Genomic DNA, 18,556 nt, shown 5'->3' with positions numbered 1-18,556 from the left:
GATGCTGCCCCCCTCCCCAACATCCAACCCATGCCCCCTGCCCCATTTCCCCAGCCAGAGCTCTGTAAATAACACCATATATTGTCCCTATGCCGCTGGGGGGGGGGGGGGTGTTCAGAGTAAAGACGAGAAAGGTGGGAGACAGCCAGGCCTCCTGGGTTCTACCTCCAGCTCTGGGAGGGGGTGGGGTCTAGAGGTTAGAGCCAGGACTTCTGGGATCTATCCCTGGCACTGGCAAGGGAGCAGCATCTAGTGGTTAGAGCAGGGGGGAGCCAGGACTCCTGGGCCTAAGGGATTTAGCTGTTGCGATGCTGAGTGCAGCAGCAATGACCTTGCCAGAGCCCTGCCCCCCCCCCCAGTGTCCCCAAACGCACGTTTGGTGCCCATGACCATGGGCACATCAGGCACTGGCTGAGCCCCACAAGAGCCAGCAGGCTGAGTGGAGAGGAGCCTGAAGTATCCAATAGGAAGTGCTGAGGAGAGGGGTGCCCGGGGGCTGTTGGCTGCTACCAGCTGGCTGAGTACCCTGTGCCCCTTCCTAGGGCAGCCCTTAGTCCCTCCCCCTTTGTTTACCAGCACTGCTCCCCTTGCTGAGAGGTGGGGGGCAAAATCACCTTCCACTGTGGGGGTGGGGGTGCTTGATGGCACCCTCAGGCTCCCATGGGCCTTCTGACGCCGGCCTTGAGGGGCCTGGTTTCAGCCAGTCCCATTCAGGACCCCACCCCCACGCTCTGGGGGACAGACGGGGGGTTCCTGGCTCCTGGCACAAGGTTAACCGTTTTGCATCCCTGAGGTAACAATGCAAAGGAGAGAGAGAGAGAAACTGAGGCACGCAGACTCCCTGCAGCTCCAGGACATTCCCCTTGGCCCAGCAGCTCTGCCAGCAGTCCCCCCACCAGGACTCGGGCTGGAAGCCCAGCCATGCTGGCCTAATGCTGCACTGCAGTATGGATAAGGACAGGGCCGGTCTCCCCCCACCCCACCTTTCAGCCCTGTGGCTACAGCAGGCAGCCAGGCCAGGGTAGGGCAGGTTCCCTGCAGCCAGGGAGAAAGGCTGGGCACAGGTGCTGCCTAGCTACCCCCTGGGTACCCCTCCGTGGGCAGGCCTCGCTCAGCTGCGAGGGAAGCTGTGACGGCAGGACAGGGCAGTTGAACCCAGGCAGCCCGGGTTACGGAAGCCCCAGAGACAGGGCTGCCACCGTTTAGGCCAGGCTGCTGCGTGGCGTGGGGAGCTAGGCTCCCTAGAGCGCTGGTGGCCAGCCCATGGCGCCCCATCTAGTGGGACCCAGGCGAGCTCGCCAGGGCTGTGAGAAAAGGACACTGGGGGGGCAGTGAGGAGAGATGGAAACTCAGGGGGGAGGATAGCTCAGTGGTTTGAGCATTGGCCTGCTAAACCCAGGGCTGTGAGTTCAATCCTTGAGGGGGCCAATTAGGGAAGTGGGGTGAAAATCTGTCTGGGGATTGGCCCTTTGAGCAGGGGGCTGGACTAGATACCTCCTGAGGTCCCTTCCAGCCTTGATATTCTATGAAACCCCTTTCCAAACTCTGTCTTCCCCTGCAGCACAGGGGGATTGGACCCAGGCTCCCCTGGGCCTGCAGAGTGCCCCACCTCCCAAGGATACATGGAGGGCAGGTGGGCTGGTTAGCTGGGGGAATGCTTGCTGGAGCAGCACTGCCTGTGTGAGCAGCAGGCAAGGGCCCAGCTTGAGGCAGGGGTTAGCAAAGAGCAGCTGAGTAGGGGCAGGATGCCCATGGTTCATCCCATGCCCAGCCCCCCAAACCAGGGGCCCCTTGGGCCTTGCTTGGCCAGTGGTTAAGAACCAAGAGTTCAGTCAACTAAACATGTTTTCACAGGACACTGCAGCTTCCTCAGACTCTGCTAGAACCAGGGGTTTTCCTGCTGGTGCTCTGCCCCTCAGCCACTGTGGTCTTCCCTGCACCAGAGCCAGCACCCCCTAGAGGGGAAAGGCCCCCACCCTCAAGTCTGCCAGTCCTGTCCCTCCCCAGGGCCAGATGGGAGCTGGTGCCCCAGAGGGGAAAGGCTGCCATAACTGACTCAGTTTCAAGGTCAGGAGACTTTTATTCCACAGAGTGGAAAGTTCAGTTAAAAAACTTCTCCCACTCCTGCTTCCCGGGATGGGGAGACGGGACATCCCAGCAAGGAGCCAGCGCCGCGGGCGAGACCTGGCACCGGGACCATCATGGTTCAGCTGTTACTGGCGCTGCCTGCGAAGAGATGGGGGAAGGGAACAGACCCACTTACAAAGGAGCCATGGGAGCCATCTGTGGAGCTGGGGGCAGGAGGGAAAAAAATATGCAACCCACTGGCCCCGCATAGGGTCCCCTGCCCTCTGCAGCGCTGAGAGGTCTCTCCCGCCAGCAGCCACTAGGGGGCGACACAGGGAAGGGAGAGGGGCCCCACAAGGGTCAGGGTGACAAGTTTAGAAACCCCCTTCCCCCGCCCAGACTCAAACACCTCCCCCTCAGTCTGGCCAGGAAAGGGGGAGGGTTGGGGGACTTACCGGGGGTGATGAGGTGAGGGGACTCATTCGGCCGCCGGTTGAGGAGGGAAAAGGGAGGGTTATGAGCATGGGGAATGTGACCCCCCCTCCTTTCCAAACACCACAACCTCCCACCACCCCAGCCTGACTCCTCCATTCCCCCTCACCCCCAGCATGACCCCCCCACACACACACCCCATGCCCCCTCCTCACTGCCCCACCCCCACTGTTCCCCCAATTCACACCACATGCCCCCAGCATAACCCCCTGCATCTACAGCATGATCCCCCCCACCTCTTCCAAAGTGCAGCATGACCCCTCTTTTGCACTCCCTAGACCACACTCCCTACCTGGCTTTGCGGTTAAATTTGCATTTGCATTTTCCACCTAGGGGCAAAAAAGAGGGTGGAGGGAGGATTAGACACAAACTTGGTGGGGGAGGAGCAGCAATCCCTCCCCCACCCAGGAGCTGCCAGCCCCCGCATCACTGCCCCCCCATAGCTAGTGACAGATGTTCAGTGCAGACATCCCCAATCTCATCAGGTGCCAGGACATCCCCCCCCACACCTCCACCCTTCTGCTGCCGAAACACCCCCGGGGCACAGGGACACCCCCCTCCCCATCAGCTCACGGACACTGAGACACCCTCCCAGTTCTGAGGCCCCTACCTTCCTAGGGCCCTGGGACACCCCCATCCAACCCTCACCTGCTGGGTGCTGAGACCCCCCCCTCCCCAGTCCCTGCCCCACCCCACTCACTGAGCAGCACAATGACCCCCAGGGCGCAGAGAATGCCAGCGGCGATCAACCCTCCGACCCGCAGGCGGTGCCAGTCTGGGGGAAGAGGAGCTGTCAGAACCTGACCTAAGGGGACCTCTAAAGCACCTCCCTCTGCTGCAGAGGGGCTATGCCCCCACCCCACTCCCAGATCCCCCCCCCCCAGACCCCTCACCCAACCCCACATCCCCCAGACCCCACCCCACCCAAATCCCCCCACCCAACACCACATCCCCTGAATCTCACCAGACCCAACCCCACATTCCCCAAATCCCATCCCCCAGACCCTCCAAACCCCACCATCCCCCAAATCTCCCCATCCCCTAGACCTCCCTCAAATCCCCCCACCCAACACCACATCCCCTGAATCTCACCAGACCCAACCCCACATCCCCCAAATCCCCCCACCTAACACTACATCCCCCAAGTCTCAACAGACCACATCCAACATCATGTCCCCCAAATCTCAACAGACCACGTCCAACATCATGTCCCCCAAATCTCCCCATCCCCCAGACCTCCCCCAAATTCCCCCACTCAACATCACATCCGCTGAATCTCACCAGACCCAACCCCACATCCCCCAAATCCCATCCCCCAGACCCTCCAAACCCACCATCCCCCAAATCCCCCCACCTAACACTACATCCCCCAAATCTCCCCAGACCCCGTCCAACACCATGTCCCCCAAATCTCCCCATCCCCCAGACCTCACCCCCAAATCCCACCCCACCCAACACCACATCCCCCAAATCCCCCTGCCCCCCCAAATGCCCCCCACCCAACACCATGTCCCCTGAATACCTCCCATCCCAGACTCCCCCATCCTCCCGCACCCAGAACCCCCAACCAGATCCCCAAATCCCTCCACCCCCATCCTCCTCCCACAGCCCAATCCATCCTCCCTCCCCCCTTGGTCCAGTGCGGGCTCTCCACTGCCCAGCTCAGGCTACTGCCCAGTTCCCTATGAGAGGGTAGGAGACTGGCCTGGCCGGTCCAGCCCCTCCGTGTCTGTGCCAGGCTCCGCCGGCAGGGTCCTGTCCCGGGGAGATGCCAGTGGAGGGAGATGGCAGGAGCGGCACTTACCGTAATAGAAGGGGCTTGCTGGGTCTGGCGTGGGGCAGAAAAGAAAGAGTTAGGGTCATGAGGCCAGGACTCCTGCGTTCTACCCCCAGCTCTGGCAGGGGAGTGGGGTCTCCAGTGGGTTAGAGCAGGAGTAGGGGCTGGGTGTCAGGACTCCTGGGTTCCTTGGACCTATCCAGGCTAATATCCCTCCCCCAGCTGCTCCATTCCCCTTTGGCCTCTACCCTTCCCACCCCATCAGAGGAGTGACAGCCAGGCTGAAGTGCCCCCACCCCATGAGTCCTCTCTGCTCCCTCCCACCTCCCAGGGCAGCTCAGAACCATGCTGGCAGCAGCAGAGCAGAGGGTGAACTCACCCATGGGGTGTTCAGCTTTCAGGACAGGAAACGCCACTGAAAGAGAAAATAGCATTGGACTCCCAGCAGGGGGCGCTGTGGGGGGGGGGCAGGGCAGGAGAGCTGGAGAGGGGGGGAGCTCCTGACTGCTCCAGCCCCAGCCCCTTCCAGCAGGGGGCGCTGTGGGGGGGGCAGGGCAGGAGAGCTGGAGAGGGGGGGAGCTCCTGACTGCTCCAGCCCCAGCCCCTTCCAGCAGGGGGCGCTGCGGGGAGCATCTCACCTGCCAAAAGCAGCAGGAAGCCGGTGGTGACTGGCTGCATCCTGGATCCGAGACTGGCTGGCGGGTCCCTACACAGAGAGACGGGGCAGTGAGAGCCGAGAAGTGGCCAGCACTAGGACTCCTGGGTCCCTCCTAGACCTCACTCCCCCACATTAAACCAACACCTGCCTGGGCTCCCGTGTCACATTTCCCAACCCCCCAGCGAGCCCCCACCCTGGGGCCAGATCAGAACTGGTGCCTCCTAGAGGTAAAAGGCCCCATTCCCTCCCTCCAGCCAGCCCCCACCCTGGGGCTGGATCAGAACCAGTGCCTCCTAGAGGTAAAAGGCCCCATTCCCTCCCTCCAGCCAGCCCCCACCCTGGGGCCGGATCAGAACCAGTGCCTCCTAGAGGTAAAAGGCCCCATTCCCCCCTACCCCTCCTCCAATCAGCCCCTGACCTGGGGCCAGATCAGAACCAGTTCCCCCTAGAGGTAAAAGGCCACATTCCCCCCTGTCCTCCCTCCAGCCAGCCCCTGACCTGGGGCCGGATCAGAACCGGTGCCTCCTAGAGGTAAAAGGCCCCATTCCCCGCTGCTCTCCCTCCAACCAGCCCCTGACCTGGGGCCGGATCAGAACCGGTGCCTCCTAGAGGTAAAAGGCCCCATTCCCCCCTGCTCTCCCTCCAACCAGCCCCTGACCTGGGGCCGGATCAGAACCGGTGCCTCCTAGAGGTAAAAGGCCCCATTCCCCCCTGCTCTCCCTCCAACCAGCCCCCAACCTGGAGCTGGATCAGAACCGGTGCCTCCTAGAGGTAAAAGGCCCCATTCCCCCCTGCAGCCAGCCCCCACCCTGGGGCTGGATCAGAGCTGGTGCCCCCTAGAGCTAAAAGGTCCCATTCCCTGCCCCCACCCCGGGGCCGGATCAGAGCTGATGCCCCCTAGAGATTAAGGCTTTTGCTGTCAGTTGAGGGCGCTCGCTGTCCCCGTCAGCTCAGGCTGTTCCCAGCTGGGGCCGTGGGTTCGTAACCTGCCGAGGTCAGGTGAGGTCAGGCAGCCGAGCGAACAGGGGCCCTGCTTGGGACCCCCCCCTCGCAGCCGGGATCCCCAAGAACGGCCTGGAGATGGGGTATCCTAGCAACCGGGGGCCCAGCCCAGCCAGCCGGTTCTGGCCCATGGAGGACAATGGGCGGGGGAGAGAGGCCCCCGGAGACCTGACCAGCCCGTTCCAGCCAGAGGGGACCAGAGAGGCCCCCAGTGACCTGTTCACCTGGAGGGAGGACAAAGGGCGGGGGAGGGGCTGTTGGGGGAGGGGATCTCGAATGCCAGGCTGGAAGCAGGGGGGCTCGGGGCTGGAGAGGGGGAGCAGGCAGAGCCCACCTGGCTGCAGGGAGACTGGGATGTGCCGGGCTGAGGGAGGCCAGGCCTGAGGCCCTGAGAACTGCCTGTGCTGGGTTCACATGCTCAATACACCCTCCCGTGTTACCCTGGCTGGGGGTCCCTGCAGGGGTTGCTTTGCTCCCTCTGGGCGTGGAGACCCCGGGGGCCCAGAGCGAATGGAGTCCCTGAGGGGCCAGAGACTGTCCACAAAGCATGTGGGGTGGTGGGGAGCATAGCCGGGGCTGGATTCTGTCCCTGGCTCTGGGAGGGGAGTGAGGTCCAGTGATTGGAGCTGAGGGTGCGAGGGAAGCCAGGACACCTGGGTTCCATCCTGGCACGTCCCTGGGTCAGTATCCTCCCCTTCTGCTCTGGGTGACCCTTGGGCCGCTGTCCCCAGTGCTCAGATGGGGGGAGGGTGGTCTCTCCCCTCAGGGGGGCAGTGTCATTCCCAAGCATGGCCAGGGCACACATGCCCCCATCACAGCAGGGCGGGGGTCTGAGGGGTGGCAGCCCAGCGCCTGCGCCACATGGTGGAAAATAGGCTACTACTGGCAGTGGGACAGGGAGCTCCTTCTCCAGCTCAACACGCCCCCCCCCCCAAACCAGACACCCAGGGCCCCTTAGCCCCGCTGCCCCAGAGACTAGGCCACCCACCCAGCCCCCTGCAGGACAAGATGGATGCTTGGCTGAGGGATGTCCTTAACCCACCCCCTTCTCTCAAGGATGTCATAGCAGCTGGCAGAGCTGGGATCTCCTTAACTCTGCCCCTCATCCTTAACCTCACCCCCTCTCCTAGGGGTGCTGTACGTGCTGGCAGAGCTGCAGCCAGGGTCGGGTCCATATCATTGGGATAGGGCACAGAGGGGATGGCCAGGGGTCACCTCAACGGAGGAGACAGTCCAACACCCCTGAACCGGGCCAGGACTGAGCCCTGCCCACCAGCATCACATCCCCCCGGATGGAGGGTGCCCCCCTGAGGGCAGGGCTGGGACAGCTGGAGCCATTAAACTGCCACAGTAGGACATCCCAGGGACTCAAGCCCCAGATGCCCAGTCTGGGTGTCAGGATGGCTCCCAGCCAGCACCTAGCGCGTCTCATCAGTAGGGCTCTGAGCAGGCCGATATCATGATCTCCCAGTACAACTGGGGAAACTGAGGCACAGAGAAGGGCCAGGACTCTATCCACTAGGCAGTCCTGTCTCCAAGCGAGGGAGAACCCGCCCCACCCCTGGGGCTGTTGTGCCAAAGGTGAATTCCTCCCCCGAGAGTAAATGGATCCTCTGGCTAATCTGGATTTGCCTGGTTTCATCCACCAGCTGTCAGCTCCCGCTCAGCCTGTCTGCTGGGCAAGGGGGCCTGCTGTGCTCAGCTATCTCCTCCCCTCCCAGAGCCAGGGATAGAACCCAGGAGTCCTGGCTCCTAGCCCCCACACCCACTCAGCACCACTCCCTCCTCCCCGAGCCAGGGGTAGAACCCACCCACAAGTCCTGGCTCCCAGCACCCCCCTGTTCTAACCACCTGACCCCACTCACTTCTGGTTCCCAGCCCCCTCTCCCCCCACCACATACACACTCTTACCCACTAAACCCTCCCCCCAGAATGCTCCCAGCTGGGGCTGTGGGAGGGAGCCCAGGTTGGGCTGGCAGGATTCCCCGGGCGGATTCCAGGGTTCGGGCGCCTCCCCAGCCTGGGGCCTCAGAGCTGGCTGAGCCAGCAGCACAGGGAGCCAGGCCAGGGTGTGGCCCATAGAAACCAACCTCCCAGGGTCCCCTTTTTCTGCCCTGCCCCAGAGATGCCTGGGGCAGCAAAGGGTCCCGCCCACCACAGCTCTGCCCTGGTGACGGGAGGGGCGGGGGCTGGCTGGGTGCCAGGATGCCTGGGTTTTTTCCCTGGATTGGGGAGGAGAGTGGGGTCTAGGGGTTAGAGCAGGGGGGCTAGGAGCCCAAATGCCTGGGTTCTCTCCCTATAGCTGGGAGGCTGAGGGCCCGGCCCAGCCCAGGCTAATCCTGTTTTTTTTTTTCTTTAGATGAACATTTTTATTGACATCCTTAACAGAGTAACAAAAGTTTATGATCTTGATCTCCCCTTCCTGCCTGTTCCTAGGTGAGCGCCTAGAGCAGTGACTCATTACCCCCAGCTGGGGGGGAGGGGGGGATTTATGACTCCAGTAACAATCCCAGTGAACCGGGCCTGGCTGGGATCATTTTCACACTGCAGCACGATCCCCTCAGCCAGTACCAGGCGTTGTTACCCCAGTGCCTGGCACCTGCCCCCCAGGACCCCAGAGAGCTAGTACCTCAGTGCACAGCTGCCCAGAACAGCCACTGACATAGGGGAGGGGCAGCCCCAGCCCCCAGGATCTTCTGAGCACATAATGGGAAATACTGCACCCTCTCCGGCGCCCTGCCAGGCCCCGCACAGACCCCTCACCCCAGATCAGGGCCCCCCTCCCCGCCAGACCCCGCACAGACCCCTCGCCCCAGACCAGGGCTCCCCTCCCCGCCAGGCCCCGCACAAACCCCTACTCAGATCAGGACCCCGCCTCCCCGCCAGGCCCTGCACAGACCCCTCCCCCCATTTCAGGCCTCCCCTCTCACCAGGCACAGCACAGACTCCTCCCCTCCCAGATCAGGACTCCCCTCCCCACCACACACCATTACAAACCTGCCCCCCTAGGTACCACACAGCCCCCCTCCTCCACACCGGGCACCACACAGAGTCCCCCCGCCAACCCAGCATCCCTCCTGTATTTTAACTTGCTAGAGGACAGATTATCCTCCCCACTTTACAGGTGGGGAAACTGAGGCACAGAGCAAGGCCAGCCTGGGGTGCCAGCAGCCAAGCCAGGAATAGAAGCCAGGCATTTAGGCACTCAGCACATTCACCGTAACATCCACTCGCAGGGCAGCCTGCCCCACACCCAGACAATCGGCCCCCAGCAGCACAGCTACAGGCAGTAGCTCCACACCAGGGCCAGGATCCCCCAGCCCAGTGAGGGCAGCGCCAGGCGACTTACCCAGGGCAGAACAGCTAGGCACAGGCAGCACAGCTCAGCCCTCCCCTGGCTCGGCTGGTTAAGTAGGGCAGGGCCCAGACCACACCCAGGCAGGTGGGGACAGGCCTGGCTGCCTGGGCTGGGGGCGGGAGGAAAGGTTGAGCCTAAATCCTCAGCCTCAGCCAGCAAGGAGCCAATCTGGGCACCGCAGCAGGGATCGGGCAGCTCCTCGGGGGCCAGGCACCAGGGAGGCGAGTGTGGAGGTTTCTGCGTGTCAGTGCTGCAAAGTGTCAGAGAGGGAGCTGGGACTCCTGGGTTCTCTCCCCAGCTCTGTGAGGGGAGTGGGGTCTGGTGGGCTAGAGCTGGGGGGGCCTGGGAGCCGGGACTCCTGGGTTCTTGCCTTGGCTCTGTGAGGGCGAGGGAGTGGGGTCAGGGGGCCCTGAGTTCCCGAATGGTTGTGGGTAATAGAATTGCAGGATTATGCAGCATGCTAGAAGTCAACATTCAATGAGGGATTCCTGGGCTAGCAATGGCTGCAGGTTGGGAGTGACGGGGACTGGCAGGGCAGGGCTGGTGTGGACTGCGAATTGGGAGTGAGGGACACCAGCAGGGCTGGGCCAGCAGGGGCTGTGGGGCGGGAGTGAATGGGGCCGGCAGGGCTGGGCTAGTAGGGGCTGCAGGTTGGGAGTGAGGGGGGGCGCAGGGCTGGGCGGGTGGGGCTGTGGGGTGGGTGGCAAGGGGGGCCGGCAGGGGCTGCAGGTCGAGAGTGAGGGGCACTGGCAGGGAGCCCAAGGCTGAGAGCAGGTCCCACTTGTCTGTATGTTCAGGACATTCCCTCCCAGCTCCATATTTGCCGTTCCCGGATGCTGACTTTGCCCAGCAGCGAGAGCCCTGGCACAGCCTGGCCCCTGGAGATAAAGGGGGAGGGCCGGTGCTGCAGCTAACGCTGGGAAAGGTTAAAGAGCTGGTGACGGGCACTTCCAGCCCTGCCATGGGGGCGCCAGCAGCAGGACTGGGGACCTCCATTCACTGTAACAGGACCTGGTGTGGGCAGGATGGGTCATCAGCTGGGAGCCAAGACGCCTGGGTTCTCTCCCCAGCTCAGGGCAGGGAGTTGGGGGTCTAGTTCTAGGGGCTGGAACTTGGAGTGCAGGGGATGCAACTTCCCCTGGCTTAAAGTGGTTTCCATGTTTTCCAGGGTTTACAGTTTGGTTCAATGGCTCTCAGCTTCCCCTTTATAAACATTGTTCCAGCGCTCTTGGGCCTAGTAGTTAGAGCAGGGGCAGCTGGAGTCCTGGCTCTAAACACTAGAGCCCAACTCCCCTTCTATAGCTGGCAGGAGAACCTAGGCCCAGCAGGGGGCGCTGGGCTGCAGGGAGTGGGGCGGGGGCCCAGCAGGGGGCGCTGGGCTGCGGGGAGTGGGGCGGGGGCTCAGCAGGGGGCGCTGGGCTGCAGGGAGTGGGGCGGGGGCCCAGCAGGGGGCGCTGTGCTGCAGGGAGCAGGGCAGGGAGTTAGCAGGGGGCGCTGGGCTGCGGGGAGCGGGGCGGGGAGTTAGCAGGGGGCGCTGGGCGGCGGGGAGCAGGGCAGGGGGTTTGCAGGGAGTGCTGGGCAGCGGGGAGTGGGGTGGGGGGTTAGCAGGAGGCGCCCAGCTGCAGGGAGGGGGATCAGCAGGGGGCTATGATGAAGCAGGGCTTGCTGGTTTCAATGGTTTGCATGCAGTGGGCTCGGGACTCAGTTTCCCTGGGCGTTACTGGGTTTTTGGGAGAGGAAGTTTGTTGTTACAAAGGGCCAGCGAACGGCCTGGAGAATGGAGACCCCAGTGACTGGTGACCTGATGACCTGGAGGCCCAGCTGTGGAGTCACAGCCGGTTCTGGCCAGTGGGAGGACAATGGGCTGGGGACAGAGGACCCCGGTGACCTGACCAGCCGATTCCAGCCACTGGGGAACAAAGGACGGAGGAGAGGAAAGGAGGCCCAGGCTGCCTGTTTACCTGGAGAGACGACAATGGACAGAGGTGGGGCTTGGGGAAGGTGATATCAGATGCCCAGCTGGGAAGCAGGGGGGCTCAGGGCTGGAGAGGGGGAGCAGGCAGAGCCCACCTGGGTGCAGGGAGACTGGGATGTGCCGTGCGGAGGGAGGCCAGGCCTGAGGCCCTGAGAGTTTCCTGTGCTGGGTTCAGACACTCAATAAACCCTCCTGTGTTACGCTGGCTGACAGTCGCTCCGGGCTAGAGATCAGGGGGGCATTATTCCCTCTGGGTGTGGAGGCCCCGGGGGTCCAGAGCGACGGGACTCCCTGAGGGGGCCCATGGCATGAGACAGACGTGCTGAGGCTCAGAGAGGTGCAGATCTGGGAGGTGGAGGGGCCTGACCCCGAGAGAGAGTGGACCCCTGGGAAGAGCTGTCACACTGAAGGAGGTGACCTCAGGGACCGCACGGGGCCACGAGTGGACACCCCCTGGGAGTCTGTGACAGGGGCGCCGTGCTGCAGGGAGCAGCGGGGCTCAGCAGGGGGTGCTGTGCTGCAGGGAGCCGGGGGCTCAGCAGGGGGCGCTGTGCTGCGGGGAGCAGGGGGCTCAGCAGGGGGCGCTGTGCTGCAGGGAGCAGCGGGGCTCAGCAGGGGGCACTGTGCTGCGGGGAGCAGGGGGCTCAGCAGGGGGCGCTGTGCTGCAGGGAGCCGGGGGCTCAGCAGGGGGCGCTGTGCTGCGGGGAGCAGGGGCTCAGCAGGGGGCGCTGTGCTGCAGGGAGCCGGGGGCTCAGCAGGGGGCGCTGTGCTGCGGGGAGCCGGGGGCTCAGCAGGGGGCGCTGTGCTGCAGGGAGCAGTGGGGCTCAGCAGGGGGCACTGTGCTGCGGGGAGCAGGGGGCTCAGCAGGGGGCGCTGTGCTGCGGGGAGCAGGGGGCTCAGCAGGGGGCGCTAGGCTGTGGGGACACTGAAGACGGATCGCCCCAGGCAGCGTATCTGTGTCATGTCTAAAATCCAGCTGGTGCAAATCCCCATCAACTGCAGCTGGATTCCTCACTTCCAGGCCTGAACTTCTGCGGCATTATGTGCAGCTGTCTCCCAGCTGCTCCACCAGAGGTGGCTGCATCCCAGCCCCCGGCACGCCATCCCTGCCTGTGCAGCCATTCAGGGGAAGCTGCTGGCCAGTCTTTGCCCCTCCTCACTGGCTCCTGGCTGCCTGTTTGAGGCCCTTTTGCTGGGGGGGGAGTGGGGCTGGTGCCAGTCCCTTAGGGAAGCACAATGGGACTCGCATGGTGGAATTTGGGGCTCAGTGCCAGCCCTGGCTGCCCTGCCTGGCTCTGCACTGTGGGAACGGCTCAACATTTAGAGGCAAAGGTCAGGGTGGCCGGGGGAAGAGCCTGGGACAGGTCCTGCCCTGACAGCTCCCACACAGCCCCCTGCAGGGAAATCAGAGGAGACACCCCCTCCAGGCACCACCACCCCCTGCTGGTGGGGGCAGGAGCTGCGCTGGGCCTTTGGCCTCCCCAACACTTGGGGCCTGGATGCCCCAAAATTGACTTTCACCCCTCAGTTGCTTCCTTTCATCAACTTACTGTAAAACCAGGAGCAGCACAGACCCTCAGCCCCCCTTCTGGCCATCTGCCTGTCGCTCTGCACTCATCTGACGCACCGGGCAGAGCTGGGGAGGGCAGGGCAAGGCTGGGCTGGGCTAGCAGGGGGCTGCGGGTCAGCAGTGGGGGCACCAGGCAGAGCTGGGGGGAGGCAGGGCTGGGCTGGGCTGGCAGGGGGCTGCGGGTCAGCAGAGGGGGCACCAGGCAGAGCTGGGGGTGCAGGGCTGGGCTGGCAGGGGGCTGTGGGTCAGCAGTGGGGGCATTAGGCAGAACTGGGGGGGGCAGGGCTGGGCTAGCAGGGGGCTGCGAATAAGTAGAGCCCTGGGCGGATATGAAAATGCTTATCTGCATCCGATCTGCAAAAATTGTCTGCGGAGATCAGCATCTGGGAGGCTGGGCTGGGGGGGAGCCCTGCAGGGGGGCTGGGCTGGGCTGGGGGGGAGGCAGGCAGGGACCCTGCAGGGGGGCAGTGGGGAATCCTGGCGCGCATGGCTGCTGCCCTGTCCCCATCCTGGGCACAGGCTGGTTTCCGCTGACCCCGGCCCCATGGGGCTCCCCTGGCCCAGCGGCGCACAGAGGCCCATTGTCCAGCGCTGGCGGCCGCACAAGGCTCCATTGAACGCCAGGCTGGGGTGGGGGGAGGGGAGGCTCCGGCCCAGCCTTTGTTCTGCCTCCACAGGAAATTCTGGGAGCCGATGATAAAACCTGGCAGCAATGTGGGGCCCCTCCCTGCCCCAGGCCCCGCCTGCCCCACACAGAGCCGCCAGCCCCAAGAACAGGCCAGGGCGGGGACTGGCGGGCTCGGGGCTGGGGCACGGGGAAGGGGAGCAGGCGCTGATCCAGCCCCGGGACAGGGCCCATGGCTCAGTGGATCTCTGCCCGGCTCCCTGCGGAGTGGGTCCCGTGTTAACAGTGACAGGGCTGATTCATGGGGAGCGGCTCCCCCTCATCCCCCCCGAGGGGCCCCTCCAGGGCAGAGCCGGGACAGATCCTGTCGGAGGAGCTCACCCCCTCCTTGGGCTCTGCTCTCTGAGCCCCAGCCACCTCCCTGGCAACAGGACATGGCAGCCAGTTAGGTGTCTGACACATTGAGGGGAGTGGGATCTAGTGGTTTGGGGGAGGGGCTGGGAGTCAGGACTCCTGGGTTCCATCCTTTCAGTTCTGGGTGACCTGGGTCAGAACCCTCCCGTCTCATGCCTCAGTTACCCCAGTGCTTTGGGGTCCTGTGACCCCACTGTCTCTGGGTCACGCTAGGGGGACGCAGTGCTGGCCGATCTGAGAACAGGACATGGTTCTCCCCGCCCCCATGCAGAGGGGAGGCGCCCAGCCCAGCCCTGAGCCTGGAGTGCTGCCATTCAGGGCTGGGAGACCAGGGCACCCAGAGTTCAATGGCCAAGCACTGCGCTGTCCCCTGCCCGTGCCCGCTCTGGGGGCCGCTCGTGCCATTCCTGCCATGTGGGTACTGCACAGGAAAGGGTGGGGAGCTGGTGGTGTTCAAAGCAGGGGGGTTGGGAGCCAAGATTCCTGGGTTCTATCCCCAGCTCAGGGGTGGGGGTGTCTAATGGCTTAGAGAGGGGGCAGGATAGCTCAGTGGTTTGAGCATGGGCCTGCTAAACCCAGCGTTGTGAGTTCAATCCTTGAGGGGGCCACTTAGGGATCTGGGGCAAATATCTGTCCTGCTTTGAGCAGAGGGTTGGACTAGATACTTCCTGAGGTCCCTTCCAACCCTGAGATTCTAGGATTCTTCCCACCACAGACTTTGACTCAATGGCATATTGGGCAAATCTTAGCCCCTTTGTGCCTCAGTTTCCCTCCCTGGTCTAGGGAGTGAGTGATTCCCCCTCCTTGCTGACTTGAATTAGCATCTATAAAATGTATTCAGCCCCTACCATGCACAGGGGTGGGGTCAGAAGTGGGGCATGGGCAGGGCACTGTGTGTGGGTATGGGGGAAGCCCATGGCTGGGATAGCAGGATTTGTGGGGCATCGATAGAGCTGGGGGGTGGGGGAGGTGCTGCGGGTTGGCAGTGTGGAGCACCAGCACAGCTGTGCTTTCCCAGCACTCTCCTATAGGTTCCAGCTGGCCAGGTTGCTGTGTGAGGGTGGGGAAGGGGAAGCCAGATCTGTGGGGAGGAACTGGGAGCTTGGCCAGGACTCTGCTCAGGGCAGGGGCAGGCAAGGCCACGATCCCCTGGTGGGCAGGGCCCACAGGCTGTCTTGGGGTCTGGGCACCAAGCCCTTTGCAGAGGGCACTGGGACAGCAGAGATGCAGGTGCCACCAGAGCCTGGACCCGGGGTCTGCACCAGAAAGTTGACCCCCCCTGCTTTCACACACACACACACACACACTGCGGGGAACAAACAACCTGGCTACCCCCTCCCTTCTTGGCTCCCACAGCCTCTGCGGGGGTTGTTTGCTGGTCTGTTCAACGCCCCAGCAAAAGCTCTGTCCCCGGCCTGAACTCTGGGCTGGGCTCCGGGCCCAGCTCATGCACACAGGCCTTGGGCTGAATGACACCCCTGCCCTGGTGTATATCCCAGCTCGAGCAGGGGGCCAGGCCTGCCGCGGTGTTCCCGGGGCTGGGGGCTCCTGAACACATGGGCTGTTGATGCAGCCATAGACCAGTGTGTTGTAGGGTCATTCGGGTGCATGGGGGTATGGGCACTGGCTTGTTATTGTAGGGCCGGGCACACGTGGTGAGGCTGCACCTGTTCGTCAGTGTAGGGCTGCGCCTGGGGTTTGTTACTGTAGGGCTGTTGGGAGGTGGGTTCGTTGTTGGTGGGGGAGGGGTTTGTTATTGTAGGGCTGTTGGGAGGCGGGTTTGTTGTTGCTGGGGGAGGGGTTTGTTACTGTAGGGCTGTTGGGAGGCGGGTTCGTTGTTGCTGGGGGAGGGGTTTGTTACTGTGGGGCTGCTGGGAGGCGGGTTCGTTGTTGCTGGGGGAGGGGTTTGTTACTGTAGGGCTGTTGGGAGGCGGGTTCGTTGTTGCTGGGGGAGGGGTTTGTTACTGTAGGGCTGTTGGGAGGCGGGTTCGTTGTTGCTGGGGGAGGGGTTTGTTACTGTAGGGCTGTTGGGAGGCAGGTTCGTTGTTGGTGGGGGAGGGGTTTGTTACTGTAGGGCTGTTGGGAGGCAGGTTTGTTGTTGCTGGGGGAGGGGTTTGTTACTGTAGGGCTGCTGGAAGGCGGGTTCGTTGTTGCTGGGGAGGGGTTTGTTACTGTAGGGCTGTTGGGAGGCGGGTTCGTTGTTGCTGGGGGAGGGGTTTGTTACTGTAGGGCTGTTGGGAGGCAGGTTCGTTGTTGCTGGGGGAGGGGTTTGTTACTGTAGGGCTGTTGGGAGGCAGGTTCGTTGTTGGTGGGGGAGGGGTTTGTTACTGTAGGGCTGTTGGGAGGCAGGTTCGTTGTTGCTGGGGGAGGGGTTTGTTACTGTAGGGCTGCTGGAAGGCGGGTTCGTTGTTGCTGGGGAGGGGTTTGTTACTGTAGGGCTGCTGGGAGGCGGGTTCGTTGTTGCTGGGGGAGGGGTTTGTTACTGTAGGGCTGTTGGGAGGCGGGTTCGTTGTTGCTGGGGGAGGGGTTTGTTACTGTAGGGCTGTTGGGAAGTGGGTTCGTTGTTGCTGGGGGAGGGGTTTGTTACTGTAGGGCTGTTGGGAGGCAGGTTCGTTGTTGCTGGGGGAGGGGTTTGTTACTGTAGGGCTGTTGGGAGGCGGGTTCGTTGTTGCTGGGGGAGGGGTTTGTTACTGTAGGGCTGTTGGGAGGCGGGTTCGTTGTTGCTGGGGGAGGGGTTTGTTACTGTAGGGCTGCTGGGAGGCGGGTTCGTTGTTGGTGGGGGAGGGGTTTGTTACTGTAGGGCTGTTGGGAGGCAGGTTCGTTGTTGCTGGGGGAGGGGTTTGTTACTGTAGGGCTGTTGGGAGGCAGGTTCGTTGTTGCTGGGGGAGGGGTTTGTTACTGTAGGGCTGCTGGGAGGCGGGTTCGTTGTTGCTGGGGAGGGGTTTGTTACTGTAGGGCTGCTGGGAGGCGGGTTCGTTGTTGCTGGGGGAGGGGTTTGTTACTGTAGGGCTGCTGGGAGGCGGGTTCGTTGTTGCTGGGGGAGGGGTTTGTTACTGTAGGGCTGTTGGGAGGCGGGTTCGTTGTTGCTGGGGGAGGGGTTTGTTACTGTAGGGCTGTTGGGAAGTGGGTTCGTTGTTGCTGGGGGAGGGGTTTTTTACTGTAGGGCTGTTGGGAGGCGGGTTCGTTGTTGCTAGGGGAGGGGTTTGTTATTGTAGGGCTGCTGGGAGGCCGGTTTGTTGTGGAGCGCCTGGTGGCTAAGCACTGGGGCCGGGGCATACAGTGCAAGGACAGTCCGTCGTGGAGCCCCCGGCCACCCCTGCTCACGAGGGTGCTGGTATGTGACTGGCAGGTGGGGGGGCCCACGGCCAGTCACAGGCTGGGATTAATTCAGCAGCAGCAGAGCCCCCCTCCCTGCAAGATGGGTCAGTTTCATCATCCTCATTTTACAGAGGGGCAGTGAGGCACCCAGGGGAAAGGACGTGACCAAGGTCACAGCCAGAGCTGGGATCAGAACCCAGGAATCCTGGGTCCTAGTGCCCCCCCCTACTCTGACTGTCAGACCCCCTCCCCTCCCAGAGCTGGAAATCGAACCCAGGAGTCCTGACTCTCAGCCCCCCATGCCGGACCCCTGCCCTGTTGTGGTGACGCCAGGCTTCAGTCACAGCCCAGGGATTCTCCGCACTCACTTTATTTGCCTGGTGCTATAGCAGGAGCGGGCGGGTTGGGGGCACTGGGATTCCCTTGGCTCTCCCAGGCTCCCCCTTCACCCCGCCCACTAGGGGTGCGGCCTCGCTGTGTCCCTGTGAGGGTGCTGGGGGGCAGGGGAGCAGCAGAGGAAGGGGAATCCACAATCCCAGGCTCCAGACCCCCAGCTCAGCCCCTCTTCCCAGATTGCCTCCCTGGCCGCCCCACCCCAGAGCCGTGCACCCAGCAGCCTGTTCTGCAGCAGGTGGGGAGCGGGATCCCCGAGGAAGCCCCTGCCCAGGCCTGGCCCAGGGTCCTGGCTCAGGGGGCTCCAGCAAGGAGCAGGCAGGAGGTGCTGAGCAGCAGCAGGAGCAGCGGGGAGCAGGTGGGTGAGTGAGGGCTCCCGCTGGCCAGCTGCAGACCTGCAAAGAGAGAGGCAGAGATGTCATTTCACCTCACCAGGTGGGGCGCTGTGAGGAGCAGAGTCCCCCCGGGGCTGGGATCCCAGCATGGGTCAGAGAGAGGGGAAAAAGCCAGGCCCATAAGGTGCTCCGCCCGAGGGGAGGGAGTAACGAGACCCAGCTCGGCTGGGACCCCTCACTCTCGACCCGCAGCCCCTCCTAGCCCAGCCCTGGGTTCCCCACAACAGCTCGGCCAGTGCCCCTCACTCCTGACCCGCAGCCCCTGCTAGCCCAGCCCTGGGGTCCCCACAACAGCTCAGCCGGTGCCCCTCACTCGCGACCCACAGCCCCTGCTAGCCCAGCCCTGGTTTCCCCACAACAGCCCGTCCGGTGCCCCTCACTCCCGACCCGCAGCCCCTGCTAGCCCAGCCCTGAGGTTCCCCATAACAACTTGGCTGATGGCCCTCACTCCCAACTCACAGCCCCTGCTAGCCCAGCCCCAGACTGCCCCCCTCCCCCCCACAGCTCTGCCG

At 63.4% G+C, this 18,556-nt stretch overlaps 1 protein-coding gene across 4 annotated transcripts; it reads right to left on the bottom strand.

Annotated features, from left to right (window-relative positions):
* Positions 1–2,060: 2,060 nt before the first annotated feature.
* FXYD3 (FXYD domain containing ion transport regulator 3) lies at positions 2,061–12,933 on the bottom strand. 4 transcript variants are annotated; one of them, XM_050931078.1, is made up of 8 exons: positions 12,880–12,933; positions 4,975–5,042; positions 4,716–4,751; positions 4,364–4,387; positions 3,260–3,334; positions 2,853–2,888; positions 2,523–2,558; positions 2,061–2,226 (listed from the first exon to the last, which is right to left on the bottom strand). In XM_050931078.1, the coding sequence occupies exons 2-8, from the start codon at positions 5,012–5,014 to the stop codon at positions 2,207–2,209; spliced, it is 267 nt and encodes an 88-aa protein (XP_050787035.1). In that variant the 5' UTR covers positions 5,015–5,042; positions 12,880–12,933; the 3' UTR covers positions 2,061–2,206. The 4 variants fall into 4 exon arrangements, with proteins under 4 accessions (XP_050787035.1, XP_050787034.1, XP_050787036.1 ...); XM_050931077.1 differs by lacking the exon at positions 12,880–12,933 and adding an exon at positions 9,346–10,039; XM_050931079.1 differs by lacking the exons at positions 4,716–4,751; positions 12,880–12,933 and adding an exon at positions 9,346–10,090.
* Positions 12,934–18,556: the final 5,623 nt, after the last annotated feature.

This window comes from Gopherus flavomarginatus, chromosome 20, assembly GCF_025201925.1.
Source record: "Gopherus flavomarginatus isolate rGopFla2 chromosome 20, rGopFla2.mat.asm, whole genome shotgun sequence".
In the NCBI taxonomy this organism is placed as follows: Eukaryota; Metazoa; Chordata; order Testudines; family Testudinidae; genus Gopherus; species Gopherus flavomarginatus.
Note: the sequence above shows the minus strand (reverse complement) of the source record. Positions and strands in the feature narration are given on the sequence as shown.

What these genes read in the sequence shown, in the direction of transcription:
- FXYD3 (XM_050931078.1), bottom strand. Translation starts at nt 5,014, where the DNA reads ATGCAGCCAGTCACCACCGGCTTCCTGCTGCTTTTGGCAG. An exon ending in CTTCCTGCTGCTTTTGGCAG is followed by an intron (nt 4,752 to 4,974) that starts GTGAGATGCTCC and finishes TTTCTCTTTCAG; the next exon opens with TGGCGTTTCCTGTCCTGAAA. An exon ending in CCCTCACCTCATCACCCCCG is followed by an intron (nt 2,227 to 2,522) that starts GTAAGTCCCCCA and finishes ATCTCTTCGCAG; the next exon opens with GCAGCGCCAGTAACAGCTGA.